This window comes from Rissa tridactyla, chromosome 3 (assembly GCF_028500815.1).
Source record: "Rissa tridactyla isolate bRisTri1 chromosome 3, bRisTri1.patW.cur.20221130, whole genome shotgun sequence".
Classification (NCBI taxonomy): Eukaryota; Metazoa; Chordata; class Aves; order Charadriiformes; family Laridae; genus Rissa; species Rissa tridactyla.
This window is the reverse complement of record NC_071468.1, coordinates 110,323,491-110,343,915: the sequence shown is the minus strand read 5'-3', so window position 1 is coordinate 110,343,915 and position 20,425 is coordinate 110,323,491. Positions and strand designations below refer to the sequence as shown.

General features: G+C 40.9%; 1 protein-coding gene across 6 annotated transcripts in view; it reads right to left on the bottom strand.

The window, feature by feature from the left end:
* The window catches only part of TAF1B (TATA-box binding protein associated factor, RNA polymerase I subunit B), a 60,838-nt gene extending 49,022 nt beyond the window's left edge, over positions 1-11,816 (bottom strand). For all 6 annotated transcript variants that reach the window (XM_054195903.1, XM_054195902.1, XM_054195907.1 and 3 more), the window contains exons 1-7: positions 11,746-11,816; positions 10,803-10,901; positions 10,288-10,375; positions 8,319-8,416; positions 7,930-8,025; positions 7,185-7,317; positions 3,646-3,802 (exon numbers count right to left, since the gene is read on the bottom strand). In XM_054195903.1, the coding sequence (XP_054051878.1) occupies positions 3,646-3,802; positions 7,185-7,317; positions 7,930-8,025; positions 8,319-8,416; positions 10,288-10,375; positions 10,803-10,901; positions 11,746-11,763 (689 nt within the window). In that variant the 5' untranslated portion in view covers positions 11,764-11,816. The remainder of the gene's footprint in view (positions 1-3,645; positions 3,803-7,184; positions 7,318-7,929; positions 8,026-8,318; positions 8,417-10,287; positions 10,376-10,802; positions 10,902-11,745) is intronic.
* Between the last annotated feature and the right edge of the window lie 8,609 nt (positions 11,817-20,425).

Genomic DNA, 20,425 nt, shown 5'->3' with positions numbered 1-20,425 from the left:
GCAACTGTTTAAAAAATGACGACATCTTTCCTAGCTTGAAATTACTGTCTCCGTACAAAAGAATGCTCTTCTCTCTCAGGTTAACAGTTGGTTTTAAGTTCTAAAAATAAATGAAACAGCATAAATACCCTGTTATGAATACAATGTGCTGATGATTCAGGTTTTTAACACTTACTCCAAGAGCCCAGATTTGGAATAGCATTTCAGAACAGTTTCTTCTGCTGTTCTTCCAAACCTTTCATTTACCAGACAGATGATCAAAACACTTGTAAGACTACATTGTATCAGTGAAGTGCTTGAAAACTTGACTGGGCGATACAGTACACAGTCCATGTGCTTTTAATTACAGCAGCAGCATACATTAGTAACGTCCAAGTATGAAAAAAATGCTAGGTCCTCTGCATGCTACGAGGAAATGATGCATCTGTTGAAGCCACACAGTAATGCCACAAACTGATTACAAGTTTAGTCTTGCCAGCACAGCTAGGTATAACCTCATTTGAAAGGCATTAGTTCTCACAATCTCAAAGTCTAGCATCTTGAAACTTTTTCCAAAAGCCAAGAATTTTGTTATTTGGATAAATAATGCAAAGTGTATGGAGTGTTGGGAGACTATTCACAATGGAAAAGGATTTGATGTGTTGCATAGAGTAAGAAGGTTGTTAAAAATGTTATTTTTAAACCAAAACGTTCCTGTCAGAGGAGGTAATTGTACTGTTTTTTCTGCTAAGTATGTCAACTAGCAAGGAGGAATGTATTTTTGGTGTTGTAAATCCTTTAAAAGCTGGCAGATTGCCCTACCATGGTGCCTAAGCATGTATCACAAGGGAGGAGCAGGAGTCAGCTGACTTCAGGGTAGGGAGAAAACCAAACTGAGAAAAAAAAAAAAAAAGGCAGAACTTTAAGTACAACTGTAATTCAGCTGGTTTAAATAAAACAATTTGCCTATAAAGATTTAAAAGGTAATGCTGAATACTTAATGTTTTCTCTGCATAGTTTTCATCTCTGGTCTGTCGCTATTTTGATCTGTGTATCTTAATGCATGCAAAACTGTGAACGTTGTCTGATTTTTTTAAACTTAAATATTCAGAAGTTAGAAAACAAGAATTTTATGGTAGTACATGCAATTTAAAATTCTTTCCCCTTCTTCATCAAACTTGTGAAAGGCAAAGACCTTAAGGGTAGGGAGGGGAAACATGATAATGTAATTACAGTCTTATACAACTATCGTATCATGGTAAAACTTTGCAATACAAATTACATTCTTTTAAACATCACTTTCTGCATTTAATTCAGTTCATATTTTCAGTGCATTTGAAGTCACTGAATCATTCCAATTTACCCACTTTCAAAAGTATTACACCCATAAATTGTACCTAATTAAATGATATCTTCTCATTCAAATAATCTTATTTCAACTTCCAATTATCAGTTTCTGATCATGCCTTTCTGTGCTACGCTTACTACTTGACTTTTTGTCTCCCCTTTTCCAGCTGTTTTTGCTGTTTTCATGTTTCCTCTAAATCCTTTCAAGCAAACGTGCTCATCTCTTAAGGATTTTTCAAGTGCCAAATCAGTAATATACCATAATATGCAAACACCACAATCAACCTTTCCTCTTAACTGTTGACTTCAACAGTTTTGGGTTTTTTTTAAACCACACCATCACACTAAGACAGGAACTTGTGAGGATGTATTTGCCTCATATGACCCCACAGGCTTTCCAGTAACAGTTTCCAAGATACAGTAACCCAAAAATAGATGTTTAATTATTCATTTAATTATTCATTTTTCTCTCCAAACAGGATGGGCTAAGCAAGAATTCTTTACTGTGACCCACTTGCTCTGTCTCAGCAATTGTAATTTACTACTTGGATTTTTGCCATATACAAGCATTATTAGGCACTATTTATATATTTATTTTCTAATCATTGACAAAAATACAGAGTATACAATGGTAGTTCTGATTCCTATAGAATTCCCTTAGGAACATACTGGTCAGTAATAAATCTTGCTATTGAAAACTACTTTTGAGTTCTACTATTTCTTAATCCATTCAATAAATACTTCTGTGTTGAATTCTGAATACTGTGGCATTTTGCTGAACATTTTACAAGCATCTTTTATGCAACAACAGCTTATCCAGTTATGCAAATATGCAATGGTTTGTGCAATTCTGACTGATGAAGGCAACAGCCACCCCCTAAAGTTAAATCAAAGGGTTAAACATTGTTTTGCATAGAAACAAATTAGTTAGTATTAACTACTGTACTTTGAGATGTACAAACCTCCCCTTTTTGAAAAGTACTTGCAAAAGGGCGTTCTTCAATACCCATCCTTCTCAGAAAGTTTGTACAAAGCTAGAAAAGTGCAGGTGGAAGCTGGCACTCCAGGGGGGAGAGATCAGGCTCTGGGGTCGGCTTCCCTTGCATTCATCACGTTTTCAGCAGCAATACTAGTTACACGCACCACAGGTGGGGCATGATGTACTCGTTGCCTTGCCTTTTAGCTCACAGGTTACATACTTGAAAAATAAAAATTAAAGAATTGAAATCTGCCCTATCAACTGAATTTTGAATCAGTTTTTCCTTTATTTTGTCCAAGTTTGCAATTTGAATTGCCAAAGCACAGTTACTTGTGTCTTTCTGTTCCTTAGATTTTGTCAGGGTAACATTTTTTCCCCTCCATCCTTTTAGAAATGCCCAGTATTTCAACACTTGTTAAAAAGCAGTTATCGATATACAAAAGGCCTTCCGAGGAAGATCTAAGAATTCCTTAATTTAAACTATTTGGGCCTGATTTAAAATATTTATTGCTAGCAAGAAAGGTTGAATTATTTTTCATTCCTTAAGTAGACTGGAATATTTCAGTTGGAAGAGACCTACAACCATCATCTATCCCAACTGCCTGACCACTTCAGGGCTGACCAAAAGTTAAAGCATGTTGTTAAGGGCATTGTCCAAATGCCTCTTAAACACTGACAGGCTTGGAAGTAAATAAGGAATGTGTTTATAGCCCTGTAGAGGGGTGAAGGGAACTGCATTGTCAGCAATAGTTTGACGGACTCCATTTAGCATCAAACCCTACTATTAGAACATTTTATCTCTACTACATTAAAAGCTGTATTATTCTGAACTCTAATAATTACAGATACAAAGACATGAAGGCAAAAAAGGACTTCCTGTATTAATTTCTGTGCCCAACGCCATTGCGTGAAGCAACTTAGCTACCTTTCAGATCACTATATACCCCTGCTATTGTTTGTACGACGACACTGATGTAAGTCCTGGAGAATGTTTACTCATTTAATTCTGGCATGCTGACAACAGCAAAAATAGCAGAAGTGTGACCATACACACCTCCACTGGATCTTAAGAAGGTTTGAAGGAGAAGGATAAAAACTTCTTTATCTCCAAAACCGTCTCCCTTACAGGTCTTTGAGATTCGTTGCAAGCAACAGCAGAGAATATTCTCCAGAAGCAGCAGCACAAATTGTTATGTCAAAGAAAAGATAAGACAACTAAATAGAAAGAACTTCTCACTATTTCTGGGCAGATTATTAGGAGGGCAATAGTATAGATCTAGTTTAAAAAAAAAGGTTTTATTTATGAAAGCCACAAATATTTCACTAGAGACTATTCGTACCTTAAGAGATCAGATAATGTCATTGGTTCTCTCAACCAGAGTAACGCCATGTAACAAAATGAAAGGGTCATTGGCATTGTCATCCTCAGTTTCTCCTTTCGGTTCTTCATTAAATACAAGCTACCATCTACCGATCCAGAGCACACAGAGGTGCTTTCTTGGGTTTACGTTAAAAACAGAAAAGAAAAAATAGTAATTGATATGGTACACACACAATCCATGCTATACAGAAAACAAGATAAAGAAACCTTTGTTCAGCAACTAGTGACATTTTGAAATCACCACGTTGAGTAGTTAGGTAGTTTGTGTACTTTTCTACTAAACAGCTGATCTCTAATTTATTCATCTACCAAGATATGAGACGACAACCTGTTTCATAAACTGCTACTTCATTTCACTAAGACATTGGATCACACGAAGAGACAAAACTCACTCTAGTACCCATCAAAACAGGCATTTTGTTGGAAACTACACTTAAACCTGGAGTTCTAGAAGGACGCTAATTCCTATGCAACATAAAACTAACATACTTACAATCTGGAAATGCTATTTTCCATTTGAGAGATAAGGGAACAGTGGGGAAACAAGGGAAAATTTGATGTGCTTAAAACAATGCCTCGGAGTTGGGGATTAAAATAAAGAGTTTTAAACTTCACAGTCAGGACTTCAATGAGAACATGATTTACACTGCAGAAATTTTAGTGAGGTTAAGGTATGTAACCATCCTCCATAAAATCTCTAACTGTGGAAATGTAAGTATTCTTTTAAAACAACATATCTACATTCAATGAAGAAAACCCACCTTCAGAATAAAAATATAGCAAATGGTAAAGAAGGTAGGAAAAAACCCACAAACCAACCACAAAGAAAAAAATTTCCTTATGGAGATGAATCACTGAAAACTAAGAGAAGCAGCAATAAGAAATTTAATTTAGGGGAGTGATTTATGAGTTAGGAACTTTTTCAGCAGTGAAACCTGGGAATTCAGGGAAGGAGGAAGAAAAAAAGAAAAGCCCCTCTTCCCTAGATCCTGACCCAGCTAGGAGGAATGAAAATGTTTTGTATTTAAAGCACGCCAGGACAAAATATCAGCACTGATTCTGCGGAGATTTTCTGACTCTGTTTCCCCACAGACTGTTCACCTGTTCAGACAGGAACAGCAAGGGCTGGATCCGCAGCCTGGGAGCTGCAGAGCCATGGCAAGCAGCCTGCAAAAAAACAGTTTAACAGTTCAGAGAGCTTGGCAGCTCTATGGTTATGCTGGCAGGTGACAGCCAACCCTGTAGGGCGACAGCGGCCAGCGGTAGGTAGAGGTCCAGTGCCCACCGACAGGCAGTATGAAGACAGACATTGCACATACCGTGTTCCTGAGCCAGAATTGGCCTTTGATGCCACCTACCGGCTCCTAAAACGGTGGCCGGTAGCACTAGGGACACAGCAAGAGGTTCAAAGAACCGTCTCAAACACACGCCTGGTACAGACTAAGACAAGGTCTAGGTGACAGCACCCTGAGAGGTCTATCACGTAGAGGTGCGCAAGGGAACAAAAGCAGGAACATCAGTTAATCCTTTTAGTCAACAGTTTCACCTTTTACATGGATACCTGTGCTTAAAGGCAGCTTCACAACTGAAGCTTCATTATTAATTTCACATTTAAAATAATCCTCATTATATTTGTGGCCTTAATGATGGCACTCAATTTCCTTTTATTTCTTCCAGGTTATGCAAGGCTTGACAACACACAGTTACACGCGTATAATAATTTAAGATTTAATAGGCTTCTCTAGCAACATCTCAGTGCTATACTTGGTGGAATTTGCTGTTATCGCTACACCAAAATAACAAAAAAAAAAGCTTGCACGCTGGACAAGCCCCTTAGGAAAAAAAGGGTGTTGAGGTTTCCAGCCTGTAGCAATAAGAGCTCGGTAAAGACAGCACTGAGAAGGAAACCTATGAACCTTCACAAGAATTTATAATCAACTAGAACACATCTAGTATTACTTCTGTTAAATTTCAATACACAAAATAATTCCCGTGTCTGTCTGATTTCAACAAAATGTACTTTTAGTGTTGCTGAACTCTTTATCCATTTCAAGTGCTTTTAGTAAAATTGGTATGACTGCTTAAAGCTGAATTCAGTCTCTGAAACAATAGACCAAGAACACAATAAATTATGGCCTATCTTAAGACTATCCAGCTGTTCTAAAACTCTGAGAAATATAACTATAAAAGGAACAAGTATCAAGGAAGAAAGGAGCTCCTCCAAATGTCAAAAAGGGGAAGAAAATTCAATGGAATATTTTCACTAGAAATTTTTCACTCAATTCTTTCCTCTTCATATAATATATATGTGTAACACCCAAGATCTGCTACATGTGCAAACATAGTTACTCTCTACCTGAAAATTTTGTCATTTTAAAATATAAGGATGAAAGGTACTCATATTCACAAAAGTTTTTGTAACCATTTTTGCACCTTTTTCCCCCCTCTCTAATTATGTTTGGATTTTTTTAAATTTTTTTTTAATTGCTGCAGATCAAGTTTCTCATTCTATTACCATTTCTGAACTTTATGAAATAAAGAGAAAAACATGAATAAACAAGACTGCATTCTTCTGAGGATAGACAGGCAATATCACAGAAGAACAGAAATGTGACATAAAGAGGAGAGTACATAACAGGGGGAAAAGAAACACTGAAACAGACAAAGAAGGAAAAGGCAAGCAAAGAATAAAGCAAAAAAGAAAAAACATCAGAAGTTTAAAATAGAAAAAAAAAGCTTTCAAACATGCCTTGAAATATATTTCCAATATCAGACATTGCAGCATTGTCTGGCATTACACTTGCCCAGTAACACCAAACACTCCCTTTTTCTATAACATTTTAATTACAGAATGCTAAACATTTTAAGTATTTTCAAGTTGATATTGCGAACAGAAAGGAGAAACCGATGGAATGCTAAAAGAAGATTTTTGACAGAAGGGGTTATAGGGAAAGTAGTAAAAAAAATGCAGAGACAAAAGATACAGAAGTACCAAAAATATTGCAAGAAAAAAATTAGAAAGCTAAATATATCTATGAGATGGGAAAAAAACCCAACAACAAAACAAATGCCAAAAGAACAAACTCATGTTTTTTAACATCCAAGTCACGACTGACAGCGCTGCTGTTAGCTAAACAAGTGCTTATTCTTTAAAGCTGCTGTGTTTGTGAATACCTAGTTTTGCAAATATGATAGCAATTTTCTCACACTCCAAATAGGAGGCACGGAGCAACCTTATTACAAAATAGAGAACTTCCTTCTGCATTTCCCATTGTATTTCCAGGTCCTGTTCAATTTTAATCTCTTTGGGTAGGGGTGGGGGGGGGAAGTCTTCTATTTCTGGTAGAATATAAAGTACTCTATTGGCAAACAGGACATAAAAAGTTTACACTTTCCAACCGGTTCCTCCAATTCATTGTACATGAATACACTTTATATATATTTATTTAAAAAACTATACAAAAATGTTTTCCAGATAGCTCAGTTCGTTGCTCCTACCTGAGACCTTGCTAATTGATGAGGCAAAGCTGCTATCAGTCTGCAGATCCCCCTCACTTTCAGACAGAGACAACAACTGAAGAGGGCTTGGTGTCTCCGGTTCACTGTCCACATCAGTACTGCTATCGCATACCTGGGTTTTGTAAATCAGTCATTGCATTCACTACTGTTAGTTACTGTTTCAATCTGAAGAAACCAAATAAAGCATGATAGATGCAAGAACAACAGTAAATGAAGTTTAAACTCAAACTGTTCACATTTTTACTTTCTCTATGAATCACTGGTATGTAAGAAAACCCTGCAAAAATGTATTGTTAAAGGATTTCTCAAGATAAAAAGACCTCTAGTGATTACATTGCATTTCAGTCTGCTACAATGACCAAAAATTTGGCAATACAAAGAATCAAAGCTTGATGAAATAAGTAACTTCAAGAGAGCAGGCAGGAAGGATGGTAGCTGACGATGTATTTTGTATTCTAATTTCTGCTCTATCTACTGACCATCTAAGCCAAGACAAAGCAATATTTTTAAATAAGCAGTTTTCCATACTCGGAGAAGTGTTTGTCTCTCAAAACAGGAAAAAAACGAACAACAAAATGGACACAGGGAACCCTGTTTAGAAGACATCCTTCATACTGAAGTCACATTAATACAAGCTAAATATGGAGCTTGAAAAAATAAGGTTTCTGTTGTTGCTTTTTAGAAAGATACCAAACATCTCATGGGATTTGAGCTTTTCACTTACTGATAATGCTTTGACAGTTTCTCCAGCTGATGTGTTGCAATATGCCTGTTTGGTCTTCTGAAGGTAACGCCTCCAAAAATTGCACAAAACTTCATCCTGATAAATACAAATGGATAGAGATTAGTGCAAAGTTCACAAGATCATTAATTGCTGAGAGAACAGAGCGTAATTTATAACTCAGGAATGTGAATAATGTTCCAGCTCTAATTTTATTAACTGTGATTTATAAACTATGTTTTAAAATTACCAGAGAAACTAAGTTTCTTTTCATATGCTTAGTGTTTTTAGACGTGGAGTTGTTAAATTCACTTTAAAAATTAGAATCTTTTAAAATAACGCCTCCTGTAACACAGGCACAGTGTATACAACTCACAGCGACATCTACATACCTTCATTTGTGGACATACTCCTAATGCTTCTAAAGCTTCAGCTTGTTTCTTGAGTACGAGCTGAAAGCCTTCACAAACATACCATTCACAGCCTCCATCTAAGTTAAAAAAAAAAGTATGTTTTTTTTGTTTGCACTGTTCTGGGTGGTTTTTTTTAACCTTATGCACATTTATTTCCACTTAATATTCAGTTCTCTTGGTATCAGGACAGAGACGTGTCCCCCTATTAAATAATTTTAGCTGGTCTATGCTCTAGGATCTACACTGAATACTCCATTAATTTCCATTTACTCACAGTGTTGATCAAGAGGAAAAGCTACTGAACAAGCACTTCTCTCCACATATTTCCCAAGAATAATATATTTCACTGTAATTTCTAGTGTAGCATTTGTAATTGAGTGGAGAGTTAAGTGACCAGTTTTAAAATAAGTGCAAACCCATCATTAAAAAATGAAATATGATCATTTCTTTCCCATCCCCAGCATAGAAAACTGGAACACATTGTGGTGGTGAGTCAGGCAAAAATCAACCAATATCACCACGTTCTTCACCATTCTCTCCCACAGAATTATACACATTTAAATGAAAGAAACTTTCTCAAGATATTCAGAGCTTCTAGCAAAGCTCAGCACTACACGAATTTCATAGACTTGGCCTTCTCCAGTTTATTCATTATCCCTCAGACCACTCTACATTTACTTTTCACCCTTGCCTCTCTATATTTACTACTCCTTTCTCCTTTTCTGCTGGATTAGGTTTGAGACATTTTCTCAGCATTTCTCAACTTCCTCTTCATTCCCTCCCCACCTGTTCTTCACTATCTTTTCTTCCAATCACACAACACATCTCAACAATTTAGGAGTTATCTGCCCTAAGTTTCTGTCCTGCTTCAATGACACTGGCTTTAACAGTTAACCACAGATAGAGCTTACTCCTATAAATGCATAAAAATAAGTTGCCATAGCATAGTGTAACTGCACTCACAGAAGGGACTGTATGAAGCTAAGGATTTCTTTCTTAAGAAGTCTGGCTAATGAAGAAGATGGCTAATGACTTCCCTAAAAGGAGAAGTAAAACGCATGAAGTGGTACACAGCTCAGACTTTAGGAACAATACAGGCAAGTGGAGGTGTTAAGGTTGTTCCCCTTTTTATTCCTTCCTTCATTTCCCCACAATTGTTCTTTTGAAAGGAATGTAGTGCTCCACTGCCTCCACAGTAGAGCAAAGATAGGTCAGCGTATCAGAGACAAAGCTAACCCCATGCTTTGTAATGCACTGTAATGCATTTTTGCTTTTTGAAAGAGGCCACAAACAGTAAAACATCTACCCAGCCATCACAGAACACATACATAGCTCCAGCAGCAGCCTTGCCATAACACAGTGCACATATCATCATATGTAATGACTGCTATTCCTCTGAAATTAAACTCACGAAATTACAAGTATAGAAGTGACGCTGGATAAAAGACATAACATTGGTTTAGCTATTATAACTGCATGAAATCTCTTCGATGTAGGCTTGCGTGTAGGTTACAGGGCCAAGTACCTGTAATGCAAGCCAGACTGACATTCTAAGAGCTGGACCACCATCATATCTCATGTACAATGACAAACAACTTTTCTGGTTTTGTGATAGCCATCACAAGGAAGGAACAAAGGGATCACCACACCTGAATGCATGCCACTGGTATCTTCAGTGAGTACTGGTTTCCACAAATCAAAGTGGCAATAAGTTCGGTTCAATGCAAAAAAAACCACCACCAGGCTCACAGAGGTCACCTGTGGCTCAGGAATTCACCAAAGGTGACCACTGAAGGTTCCGACCGCATTTGGGGAGTGTATTTTGTTCTTATTTTTACAGTCTTTCCTAGCTATCTGCCTTTGTCCATTGTCAAAGACATAATGGGCTAGGTGAACCCTGGCTGAACAGATACTCTTATGCAAAATACAGAAGGAAACTCATACATACCAGTTTTTTCCTGCTTTTTTAAACCTTTGGAGATTGTCTGGATTCTTGAATTACAAACAAAATCAGAGTTTACAACGTCTGTAGTTCTCTGCAAAACAGGAATATATCTTAGCAAGAAAAAAGCCAGGTGTAACTGGCATAAATAGCCCTATCATAAAACATAACGGGGGAACTTGTTTATATTTCCTAAACTAAAGGGAGACTTTTCATTCAGAAATTGCAAAAATAGAGAATTATATGCGTCAGGGTTTGCCTGCATTGGTACTGTACTGAAGCGCAGCAATACCTCTAAGGCATCTAGACAGTATGCCAGCACCACAGACACAGCAACACAGCATCTTAAAATGGCTCATTTTAAATTGTGATTTCAAGGAACATTAGTTTTATACAGTGTCAAGTCAAGCATGAAAAGAGAAAAATCACTATACTGCCTTCAACTCCTAATATCAAGGAGGAAATCTAATATTTTCTAAAAATAAACCCAAGAAAATCAAAATAAACCTTTTTTTTTTTACCTCAGTAACATTGTGGCAAGATCTGCAATAAAGTCTGCCTCCATCAGTGAGACCCCAGTTCACTTCTGAACATTGGGCACAGCGTTCATTAAAATCTCTCTAAAAGGAAAAAAAAATTATAATAGAGTTTCACACGTGCTCAAGCAAAACAAATGGCACTATTACTAGGTGACTGCAAAGTTTTTGAGATTATTCACTGAGGATAATATTTATGCCCTTTGCGTTAGCTCTGGTTGATAACAAGTAATCATTGCTATCAGTCATAGATAAGTGTGAACAAATGATTTTAGCTGGCAAGCATCAGCTCTTGTGTATGTGAACATTAGTACAAGGGGAATAATAATGCACACCTGGCACACATGACATAGCTTAAAAGAACCAACATCCATCAGAAACGAAAGCAGAGACAAGAAGTAGAGAGCGGGAAATTAAAGCAAAAATACGTTTCTAGAACCTGAAGAAACATGAGTGGAAGAAAGCATGCACGAGCCGGTGAAGACGGGCGCAAGGGAGACTTCCCAGAGAAACCAGAGGAGGGAGGGAAAAAAGGGAAACCAACAGATTAAAATAAAACGTTTTTCAGCAGCCCCCAACAGGGCTGCGCTGGGGACCGGCTGCCCCCTTCCGGTCCGGGGGGGGGGGGGGGGGGGGGTCGGCCGGCGCCTCACCCGCGGCCCCTCGCCGGCCCTCGGCCGGGACAAAGCACCGGCCGCCACGCACCGAACAAGGGGTCCGGGTAGGGCCTCGCCCGCCGCCCCCAGGCCGGGCCGGGCGGGGCCCAGCGGCGCCTCCGCTTTGCCGCCAGTCCCCTCCCCGCCCCACAGCCCGCAGCCACCGCACGCCCGGCGGGGAAGCGCATCCCACACGGCCGCGCTCCGCCACCTCCCTCCGGCCCAGCGAAACCAGCCGCCCCCACCGCTTCCCTGCGCCGCTTGGCCCCCACCGTGGCCTCCTCGTCCATGCCGGCAGCCGCCCCCGGGGCCCAACACCATGGCAACTGCGCCGAGCGCCGGCACTGCGGGCCGGCCTGGAAACGGCAGCCCTGGCACTTGCGTTCCGGGCCGGCCGCGGGGCCTGGCGTTCCCGGCCTGGCTATCCCTGTCAAGCCTGTCCCCGGTTGGGGGGCCGCCATCTCCCGCTCTGCCGTGGGTGCCCCTGGGTTTTGTCCCATTCCCCCATCTCCCCTCGCCGGAGAGCTCATGGCGGCACGGCTGGGAGGCGCTGAGGGACCCCGGTGCCTCTTGGGGTGGCCACAGGCCCACCGCGGTGGCCAGAGGGCCCGCCCGGGCCCCGGCGGGAGAGCAAGGCACGGCGGGGGCACGGGGCCCGTCCCCTCTGAGGGGACATGGATGCGGCGCCGCCGGGGTGGCACGGGGTGCTTCCCCTCTGAGGGGACGTGGGGCGTTTTACTGAAGGGACGTGGGTGCTTCACCTCAGAGGGGATATTGTGAAGTTCACTGAGGAGATACGGGCCTTTCAAGGGGGCATGGGGCCGTTCAGTTAGGGGACGTGAGTGCTTCAATTTAGAGGTGACTAGGAGACATTGGGCACTTCACTGAGGCAACATTATGCACTTTACTGACGGGACATGGGTGCTTCAAGGGGACACAGGGCACTTCAGTGAGGCGCATAGGTGCTTCACCTCAGAGGTGATAATGAGAACCTCAGTGAGGGGACATGGGTGCTTCAAGGGGACATGGGGCCCTTCAGTGAGAGGACATGGGTGCTTCACCTCAGAGGGGACATGGGGCACTTCAGTGAGGGGACATGGGTACTTCATCTCAGAGGGGGCATTGGGCACCTCACTGAGGGGACATGGGTGCTTCAAGGGGACACGGGGCGCTTCAGTGAGGGACAGAGGTGCTTCACCTCAGAGGGGACACTGTGAACTTCACTGAGGGGACATGGGTGCTTCAGTGAGGGGATATGGGCTTCACCTCAGAGGGGACATCGGGCACTTCATTGAAGGAACATGAGTACTTCACCACAGAGGAGATATTGGGCGCTTCACTGAGGGGACATGGGTGCTTCAACTCAGAGGGGACATTGAGTACTTTACAATGAGGGTGGTGAGACACTGGCACAGGTTGCCCAGAGGGGTGGTGGAGGCCCCATCCCTGGAGACATTCAAGGCCAGGCTTGATGAGGCTCTGAGCAACCTGATCTAGTTGAAGATGTCCCTGCTTACTGCAGGGGGGTTGGACTAGATGACCTTTAAAGGTCCCTTCCAACCCAACACATTCTATGATTCTATGATTCTGCTTCACTGCGGGGACAGGGGTGCTTCATTTCTGAGGGGCCATGGGATGCTTCTCCACAGCAGTGTCCTGGGGACCAGAGGGGACATGTGCCCCTCCAGCCCCAGCCCACCAACATGCCTTTGCGCTGAGCTCCTGCGTCCTCGCCCTCGTGTTTCCCTGACCAGGTACACGCAGCAGGGGACTGCTGAGACTCTCTCAAAGGTGTTGGAAGGGGGACTGCTACTGCCTGTACAAAAGGAGGCCACAAGAACTCATTTAACTATGTAAAGTGTTTGGAGATCCTTGAATGAGGGAAACTGTGATTTGAAATTCGCTTTCAATTAAAAAAAAAACAAACCCAAACCTCCAGATCTTGATGTAGGTCTCTAATTTCTTTCACGCTAATAATAATGTTTAAAGATGTCTAAACACTGAGATCTGTTATTGCAATGAATTTGCCCACAAAATTGGAGAACAGGTTTAGGCCCCTTAAAAAAAAAAAAGGTCCACTAAGTGAAAGCATGGGAAAAAATTAAAGCTAAAATATACATAGAAAGAGGTGAGGCTGCCTTGACAGCTGTGGTTACATTGATGTTGGAGGATACGTACAGGGCTGGAGGGGAACTGTTTATGTTCAAGAAAAAAAGTTATTACTCATACCAACTGTGATCTTTTTTCAGTGTGGGATGAACATTTGTAACATCCATTAAAGAGAATTACGCATATAATTCCTGACATGTTAAAAAGGTGATTGTCAGCCTCACAGAAATGCAGCTAATACTTTGATGAAACAGATCCTACTTGTGATTTTAATTTCCATATTTTTTGTTTGTGGAAATACTGTTCTGGGAAAGCAAGGCCATTTCGTGTGACGGAAAGAGTTTGATCTTTTTGTAATGAATTTCTAAGATGAAATACTACCTTGAAAAAAAATCAAGGTAGCTGTATCTGTGATAAAACAGGAGGAGCGCTGTTCCAGTTCAGAAGATAAGGCATTGCTCCTGCTGGGAGCGGTGCTCATGTGTGACTCGATGCTTAAAGTAGGCACACTGGGCCCGCTCAGTGGATTTAACTAAATTGAAGAACTGGTTTAAATTAAGTCTGGAGGCGACTGCTTTGATGAGGCAGGACCTCGGAGTTAGGACTTCTGTTTTCTAATTACAGCTGGTCAAAAAAAAAATGGTAAAGAAAGCGTAATCACAGGACTCTGCCAATTTGTCAAAACCAGAACACTTCATATTCAAGGGCAGCAGTTGAAGATAAGCACAAGAAGAAGGAAAGGGTGGGTAGCTGTATGGGGAACTGTATTGGTGTAAGTCTGGGCATACTGGTATAATTCTGGGCATACTGGTGTAACACGCCAGTATAAAGTTTTTGAGCTGGCAAGCACTTACTCGCTGCTTTTGGACAACCCACACTGCTTTTCTAAGCTGCGTTTTTCCATGCAGGTGAAACAGAGGTACGGAAAGCTACCAAACTTTGGAAGGGAAGTTGTACAAAGACTAATACTGATATTACTAGTTACTTATTAGTATCCAGGATCTATATAAATGCAAAGCTTCTGTGGGTATTTCTTAAGACCACCAACTAATTATTGCAGACTAGTAATCTAGTAGCAAAAAATCAAAGCATAATAGGGGTAGCAAGTTTTGTACCAATTTCTTAAATATTTTTTGAAATGACATGTATAAAACCGGTTTTTCAGCATATAAAATTATGTGTAACCTTTGTCCCTAATTACAAGTTACCCAAGCGTACTGATAGGGGTATGATAATTTCAAAGTCAGGAGACAGACTGTCTTCCTGCTTCAGCTCACTTTTCTAATTAAGATCATTATGCATAGTAGTCAGATTGATTCGAGGCTTAGATAAATAATACGTCCTGTTGTTTCCATTGATTTGAATTTTTAATGAACTGGGTTCCATTGCTGCTATCACATTTCTGGCTCTTGACTGCAGACTTTCTACATGTGAAGACGTAAAAACTACATATTGGACTGAAAGACATGTCCTGTGGCCTATCCTTGGGGATAATGCTCATGAAATTGTGCTGGCTCCAGGACACGAACTTCTGTAGCAGAGATTCTCCCCAGAGTCTTCAGCGATTGTCAGACACCTACTACAAAGAGTTAGAGCAGAAAGGCAACCTCATCTGCTCTGAAGATCGTGCAGATCAACACCAGGCAGATCTACCAGATTGAAGTTTATAGAAAATATACATCGCTATTGGCACCCACAGTTTGTTTTTTGCACCATCTCTCCATGGAAGAACTCATGTTTAAAACCAGACGGAAAACAAAAAGGGAAATTAGGAAAACAAGAAGCAGATGTCTTCAGTTTAACCGGTGTTTTTAAAAGAGACCACACTATAGAAAGAGTCAAGGGGAAAAGCTGTGCCAAGCAGAAGTGCCATGGAGGTAAAGGTGTGGAGAGACAGTTGTGCAAGGAGCCGACAGGAGAAGGGACAAAGGTTGGAACAGCAGCAAAGCATAGGGGTTGCAGCAAGCTGGGAAGGGGAGGATAACCAGGGAGGGGCTGAGCTCAGTGGAGCTTTGAAGGAAGCGACAAGAGGAATGAATTTAACGTTACAGCTTAGACACACCCAGCATTGCTTTGCAATAGTTAGTGTTTATTATACAGCTTCAGATCTCAAATTTTATTTTTTAAATACATTTCCGGCCCTGGAAAACCTGAAAATATGACCTCAAACACCCGAAACAACAGAAAGCAGATAACTTTTTTTCCCCACAGGTTTTCTTAAGCTGTTCTTAGGATGTGAGCAGCATGAGGTTGAAGTTTTCGCTACCAAAAGCGACAATACTGCACCCAGGAGGGAGGGCAGACTTATCCTGTCTTACACACCAAGTTTGGGGTTCACACCATCAGCTTCTGCTTTGCACATATGCTGCAGCCCAGCCCATCTCATGGAGGTGTGTTGTGGTGCCGCAGTCTCACTCTCGTTTCACATGTGACTCTCCATGCCACAGAGAGCTGGTGATCATCTGTGATCATCTAACCAGGGGTGTTTGGAGACACAGACCACAAGGGAGGACCTCGCATTCAGACAGATGAGCTGCTCTCGGAGGTATGACTCTTTGGGTTCAACCTCCTCATGTCATCTGAAGCCATGCTAACATGTGGTCAGCAGTGATTTTGGGAGATCTGGCTGGGGATGCTAAAGTCTTGGCTGGAGTCAAGTAAAGACCATTGTGGGTTCTGGCCTTCAAAGGCAGGATCTCTTTCTTGAGGAGCACCAAACTGATTTCTCTCTGTCCATATTAGTGGAGGTCACAACCCCCAGCATCTGGTGACTATCTTAACCTTATCCTACAGAGCTACAGAAGGACACTTCTAGCAGAGAAGGTGATCTTTGCCGCCACAAAGGAATAAAACAGGCAGTGGGTGTTTCAATGTCCCGTTTCTCATTCCAGGCGTGTATAATGCCTTTACTTTCTCCTTTTCCAGATTTTGTTGAGCAGCTAACATGAAACATTCCTTCAAATTGTAATACTTTAATAGTGTCAGACTTTGTCTAGTTTCCAGCTTTACTGAAAGAAAAATACAGAGCATATTGAAGGGGATCTTGGGTTCCCCTATAGCCTTGTGTGTCTGTAGAGCCCTGAAGAGTGTTCTCAAGATCATTCTCAGATGTGTTTAATCCACAAACGCAGTGGTATTTTTAAAGGAATCGAGAGCCACCTTGTGGAGCTGGGATTCATGAAGGGGCTCCAAATAATACTGCTGGGAACTGCTAGGAATTCAGATCAAACGGGATGATGGAGGTCGTTAATCCAGTAAACTTGCACACGTCTGCACATATTCAGTGAGTACCCGGCGCATCACACAGCTCCTCCGCAGATGAAAACTGGGCAGCAAAGAAATACACTTGTGGGCAGCAGCAGGCAGGAATGTAAGACTGTCAGAAGAACACAGAAAGCAGCAAAATCAGGGAAGCAGAGTAAAGTACTCATTATGTCCTACGAAGCCTTGGCGGTGGGGCGTTGTTGGTCACAGGGCATTTTTCACCATATAATTAATTAAGTCCTCAAAAGTGCTGATAAGTTTTGGAATTATTATATGTAGATTTCTGTTACAGGCTTATTTTGTCCTGCAGTCATTCATTAACATAGGAGAATTAGGATTCCCAGGGCCCAAATGCCCCATGCTCCATAACCAGAGAAATAGCAAAGTCGGGACCACTGATGGACATAGTCCATAACTGGAAGTATTCACCGGTCATTGTTCCTGTATAGAAGAGTAGTCTTGGTTCTGAGGTTGTAATAGGTGCTATAAAATGTTTCTTTTGCTGTTTTTCTCCCATCATTTCTCATGGTGAACTCTGAGCTGCTTGTCAGTACCAAAATGTGGATACCAGCACACGGTCTTACCAAAACAAGAGGAGAGGTGTTTGATTTTTTTCAGTACCTTAATGCAACAGCAGTTTATCTTCAGCACATATTGTCATTAGTTGACATCTTAAAAATGTATTTTATATAAGCACAAATTTTAAAAGTCTCTCTAAGTGGTAGACCTTAAATATCTAAAGAAACTCAGACAAAAAAGAAGGGACTGTGATGCTGGAGTCATTCTCCCGGTGCTAGAGGTAAATGGCTGGTGATCAGTCTGGTTATTGAATCATGACACAACCAAATCCAGCACAGGACTTCAACACTGGTCTTACATGCTTTTGCCCATCTTCTAGTGAGCTAAGTCTCAGCTCCAGAAACATTTTTAATTAGTTACACACTAGCAGAGCTCTAACTTAAATTAAATTTCAAAAAAGATACCACTTTCAAAATCCTTGTTAAACAAACCATCTTTAATATCCCAAAGCATGCTACAAAGCAAGTAGAGTGTGAAAGCCATCTGAGAAGTCATTCTTTTTAGGTCAAGTCTTAACAAACAAACCCAACATATCCTTTATGTTTAATAGAGTTTAGTTTCCCCTTTTGTTCAGACATTGTTTTGGTAAACAGGAGATATCTATTGGTATCCCTAATGGTCGCTTCAGACTGGCTTGAATTTTCCCCTGGTAATTTAAGTGTAACCACAGGTAAGATGACATGTGGTAGTAGGAGAAAATTCATAAAAAGACACAACAAAGCTATGGCAAGGAGCCAACGACTTCTATTTTAGTTTCAAAAATATGGAAATCTCAAAAAAGCCTGCACCTTTTCCTATTGTACTTATTCCGTCATGCTTCCAAGAGGCCATGATGCATGGATCCATAGAGCACTGGGAGCAGGTTTCCAGTGTTTGTTCTACAAGAGGTGATTCTACATTAGAGTACATAGAGGTGAAGAAGAGCCGAATCTATAAGAAATAGAATTGAGCAGAATGGAAACCTCTATTTTCAGAATGTTCCCAAGCTTTGGACTCAAATCTGCGCTTCCCAAGTTGTCTCTGTCAAGCGGAGAACGCAGCAGCATTCAGGAGAATCCAGAAGAACCAGTAGGATTACCCTAGCCAGGAGCTGTACTCTTCAAAACCTCTGTGTGTGTGTGTGTGTGCGTGTGTGCGTGTTCAAGGTTACAAAGGATGTTTGATAAATGTCGTTTCAAACCAGACGTGATCCTAGCAAAGTGAGTGTCCTGCAAAGAAAATTAAACCAAAAATAGTACTTAATATACCCTAAAGTAAAGAAAAAATTCTCTTTCTCAATTTATATTCCCCACCCACACTATATGGCTTTTATGATAGTTTTTATTGTAAATACTTATGCAGGATTGTCGAGTTTAAAAGGAGAGTTTAGAAACATATATTTTCTGTTCTAACTACAACATTAAAACAATTGCAATTGAATTTCTAGGAGGGGGGGCTATAAAAAGTAGTTGTGATTGCTCTTATGATAGTAAAAATGAAAGTATAGTAAAATAGAGTCATAGATTTGCTTTGACTTACAATTTCATTTCCCCAATGGTTTTTGCCCTCCTTTTCTCGCCATCTGTTCTCTTGTCCTTTCTTTCTGAAGAAAGAAAAGGTCCCCATCCCTGTTCAAAACTTGCTTAAGCCTGTAAGTTACAGCATGCCATGGGACCTAGACAGCTTCACACCAGTGTGAATATATTGTGCCTCAGCAAGGTCCAGTGCTGTTCTGAGCTCACATGTGCACTGGGGCATTTGCGGTGGTGGTGGCATTACTAAATAGACCGTAATGGCAAGAGACAGACTTTTTGCTTCACCCTGACATAATATCCTTAAAACAACTTATTTCTGTAGATACCCGGAAAGGTCCCAGAGGAAAGCTTTGCTCCTGCAGTGCTGAAGACTGCACATGTCTTTGGTTCAGGTATCAATGATACGATGGAAATACCAAAAGTGCAGAAAGCTTCTGGCCAGGACTGAGAGATGCCCAAGACTCCATGAGGACCTGTTTGAGTATAGCAAATTGAATCGCAGCCCTGTTTTATCTGTATAGTTCTAGCAAATTTTTGGCTTAAGAGGATGTATTTAGCAATGACAAAAGGATCAGGCGTTATAATCAGGAGAAAAACACTAAAGCCAATTTTTAAGAGCTTTTGTGCAATGAGGATGAGAAGAAGAAAGCTAGGGATGAGTCACGCTTTTTTCAGCTTATTGATATGTTTCATCTTGAGGCTTTTTAGCTTTTAAACAATATAGTCTCTGTTTGAGGACAGTGATTTAATTATGATTGAAGATTGTCCATCTGGTGGCCTTTTAATGCAGTATTTAACAGTATTCATTGTGTTCCTGCACTAGTTTTTTTTCTTGGTTTTAAACATAAAACTATTTGGTTGCTCATTGAAGTATAAACTTCAAGATCCCATGCAAGGCCCATTAAAGACAGCGGAAAAGATTTCACTTGTTTCACTGGATTTTGGATCATGCGCTCTTGGACTCTGAGTTGGACTAGGTGTATGTATGCATATTGTGGCAATTATCACAGGTGAGTGTGTTTAGCCTTAGCTCACCCTTGGGAAACAGAAGTATCGCTGTCACCACTTGCAGATGGATCTGTAGATCTGCACACCACGAGTTCTCTTAGTCAGATCAGCACATAATCCTGCAGCACGTAATTCTGGAGCAATAGTTTACTATTGCATCAGGAATTTATTTCCCTTCCGTGTCTTTGTTATTTATTTATTTATTTATACCATCTTTCCTATTCTTGGTACGCGAAGAACTTACAAGTAATTCCTTTTCTTACAGCCCCCACTTCTTGGGTCAGTATGCACACAAAAAACATTTCGTGTTGGCTATAGAGGTTTAACAAAATAGTAGTTCTTTTTCCCAATCCCTGCTGCCTACCTGGAGCACCACTTCAAATGAGATCTCCTCAAAAGAGACTTTGAAACCGGGAAGGTGGGATGCAAATCCCCAGCACATGGACCCGCTCTGGGAATCCCACCCTTGCCCTGAGGA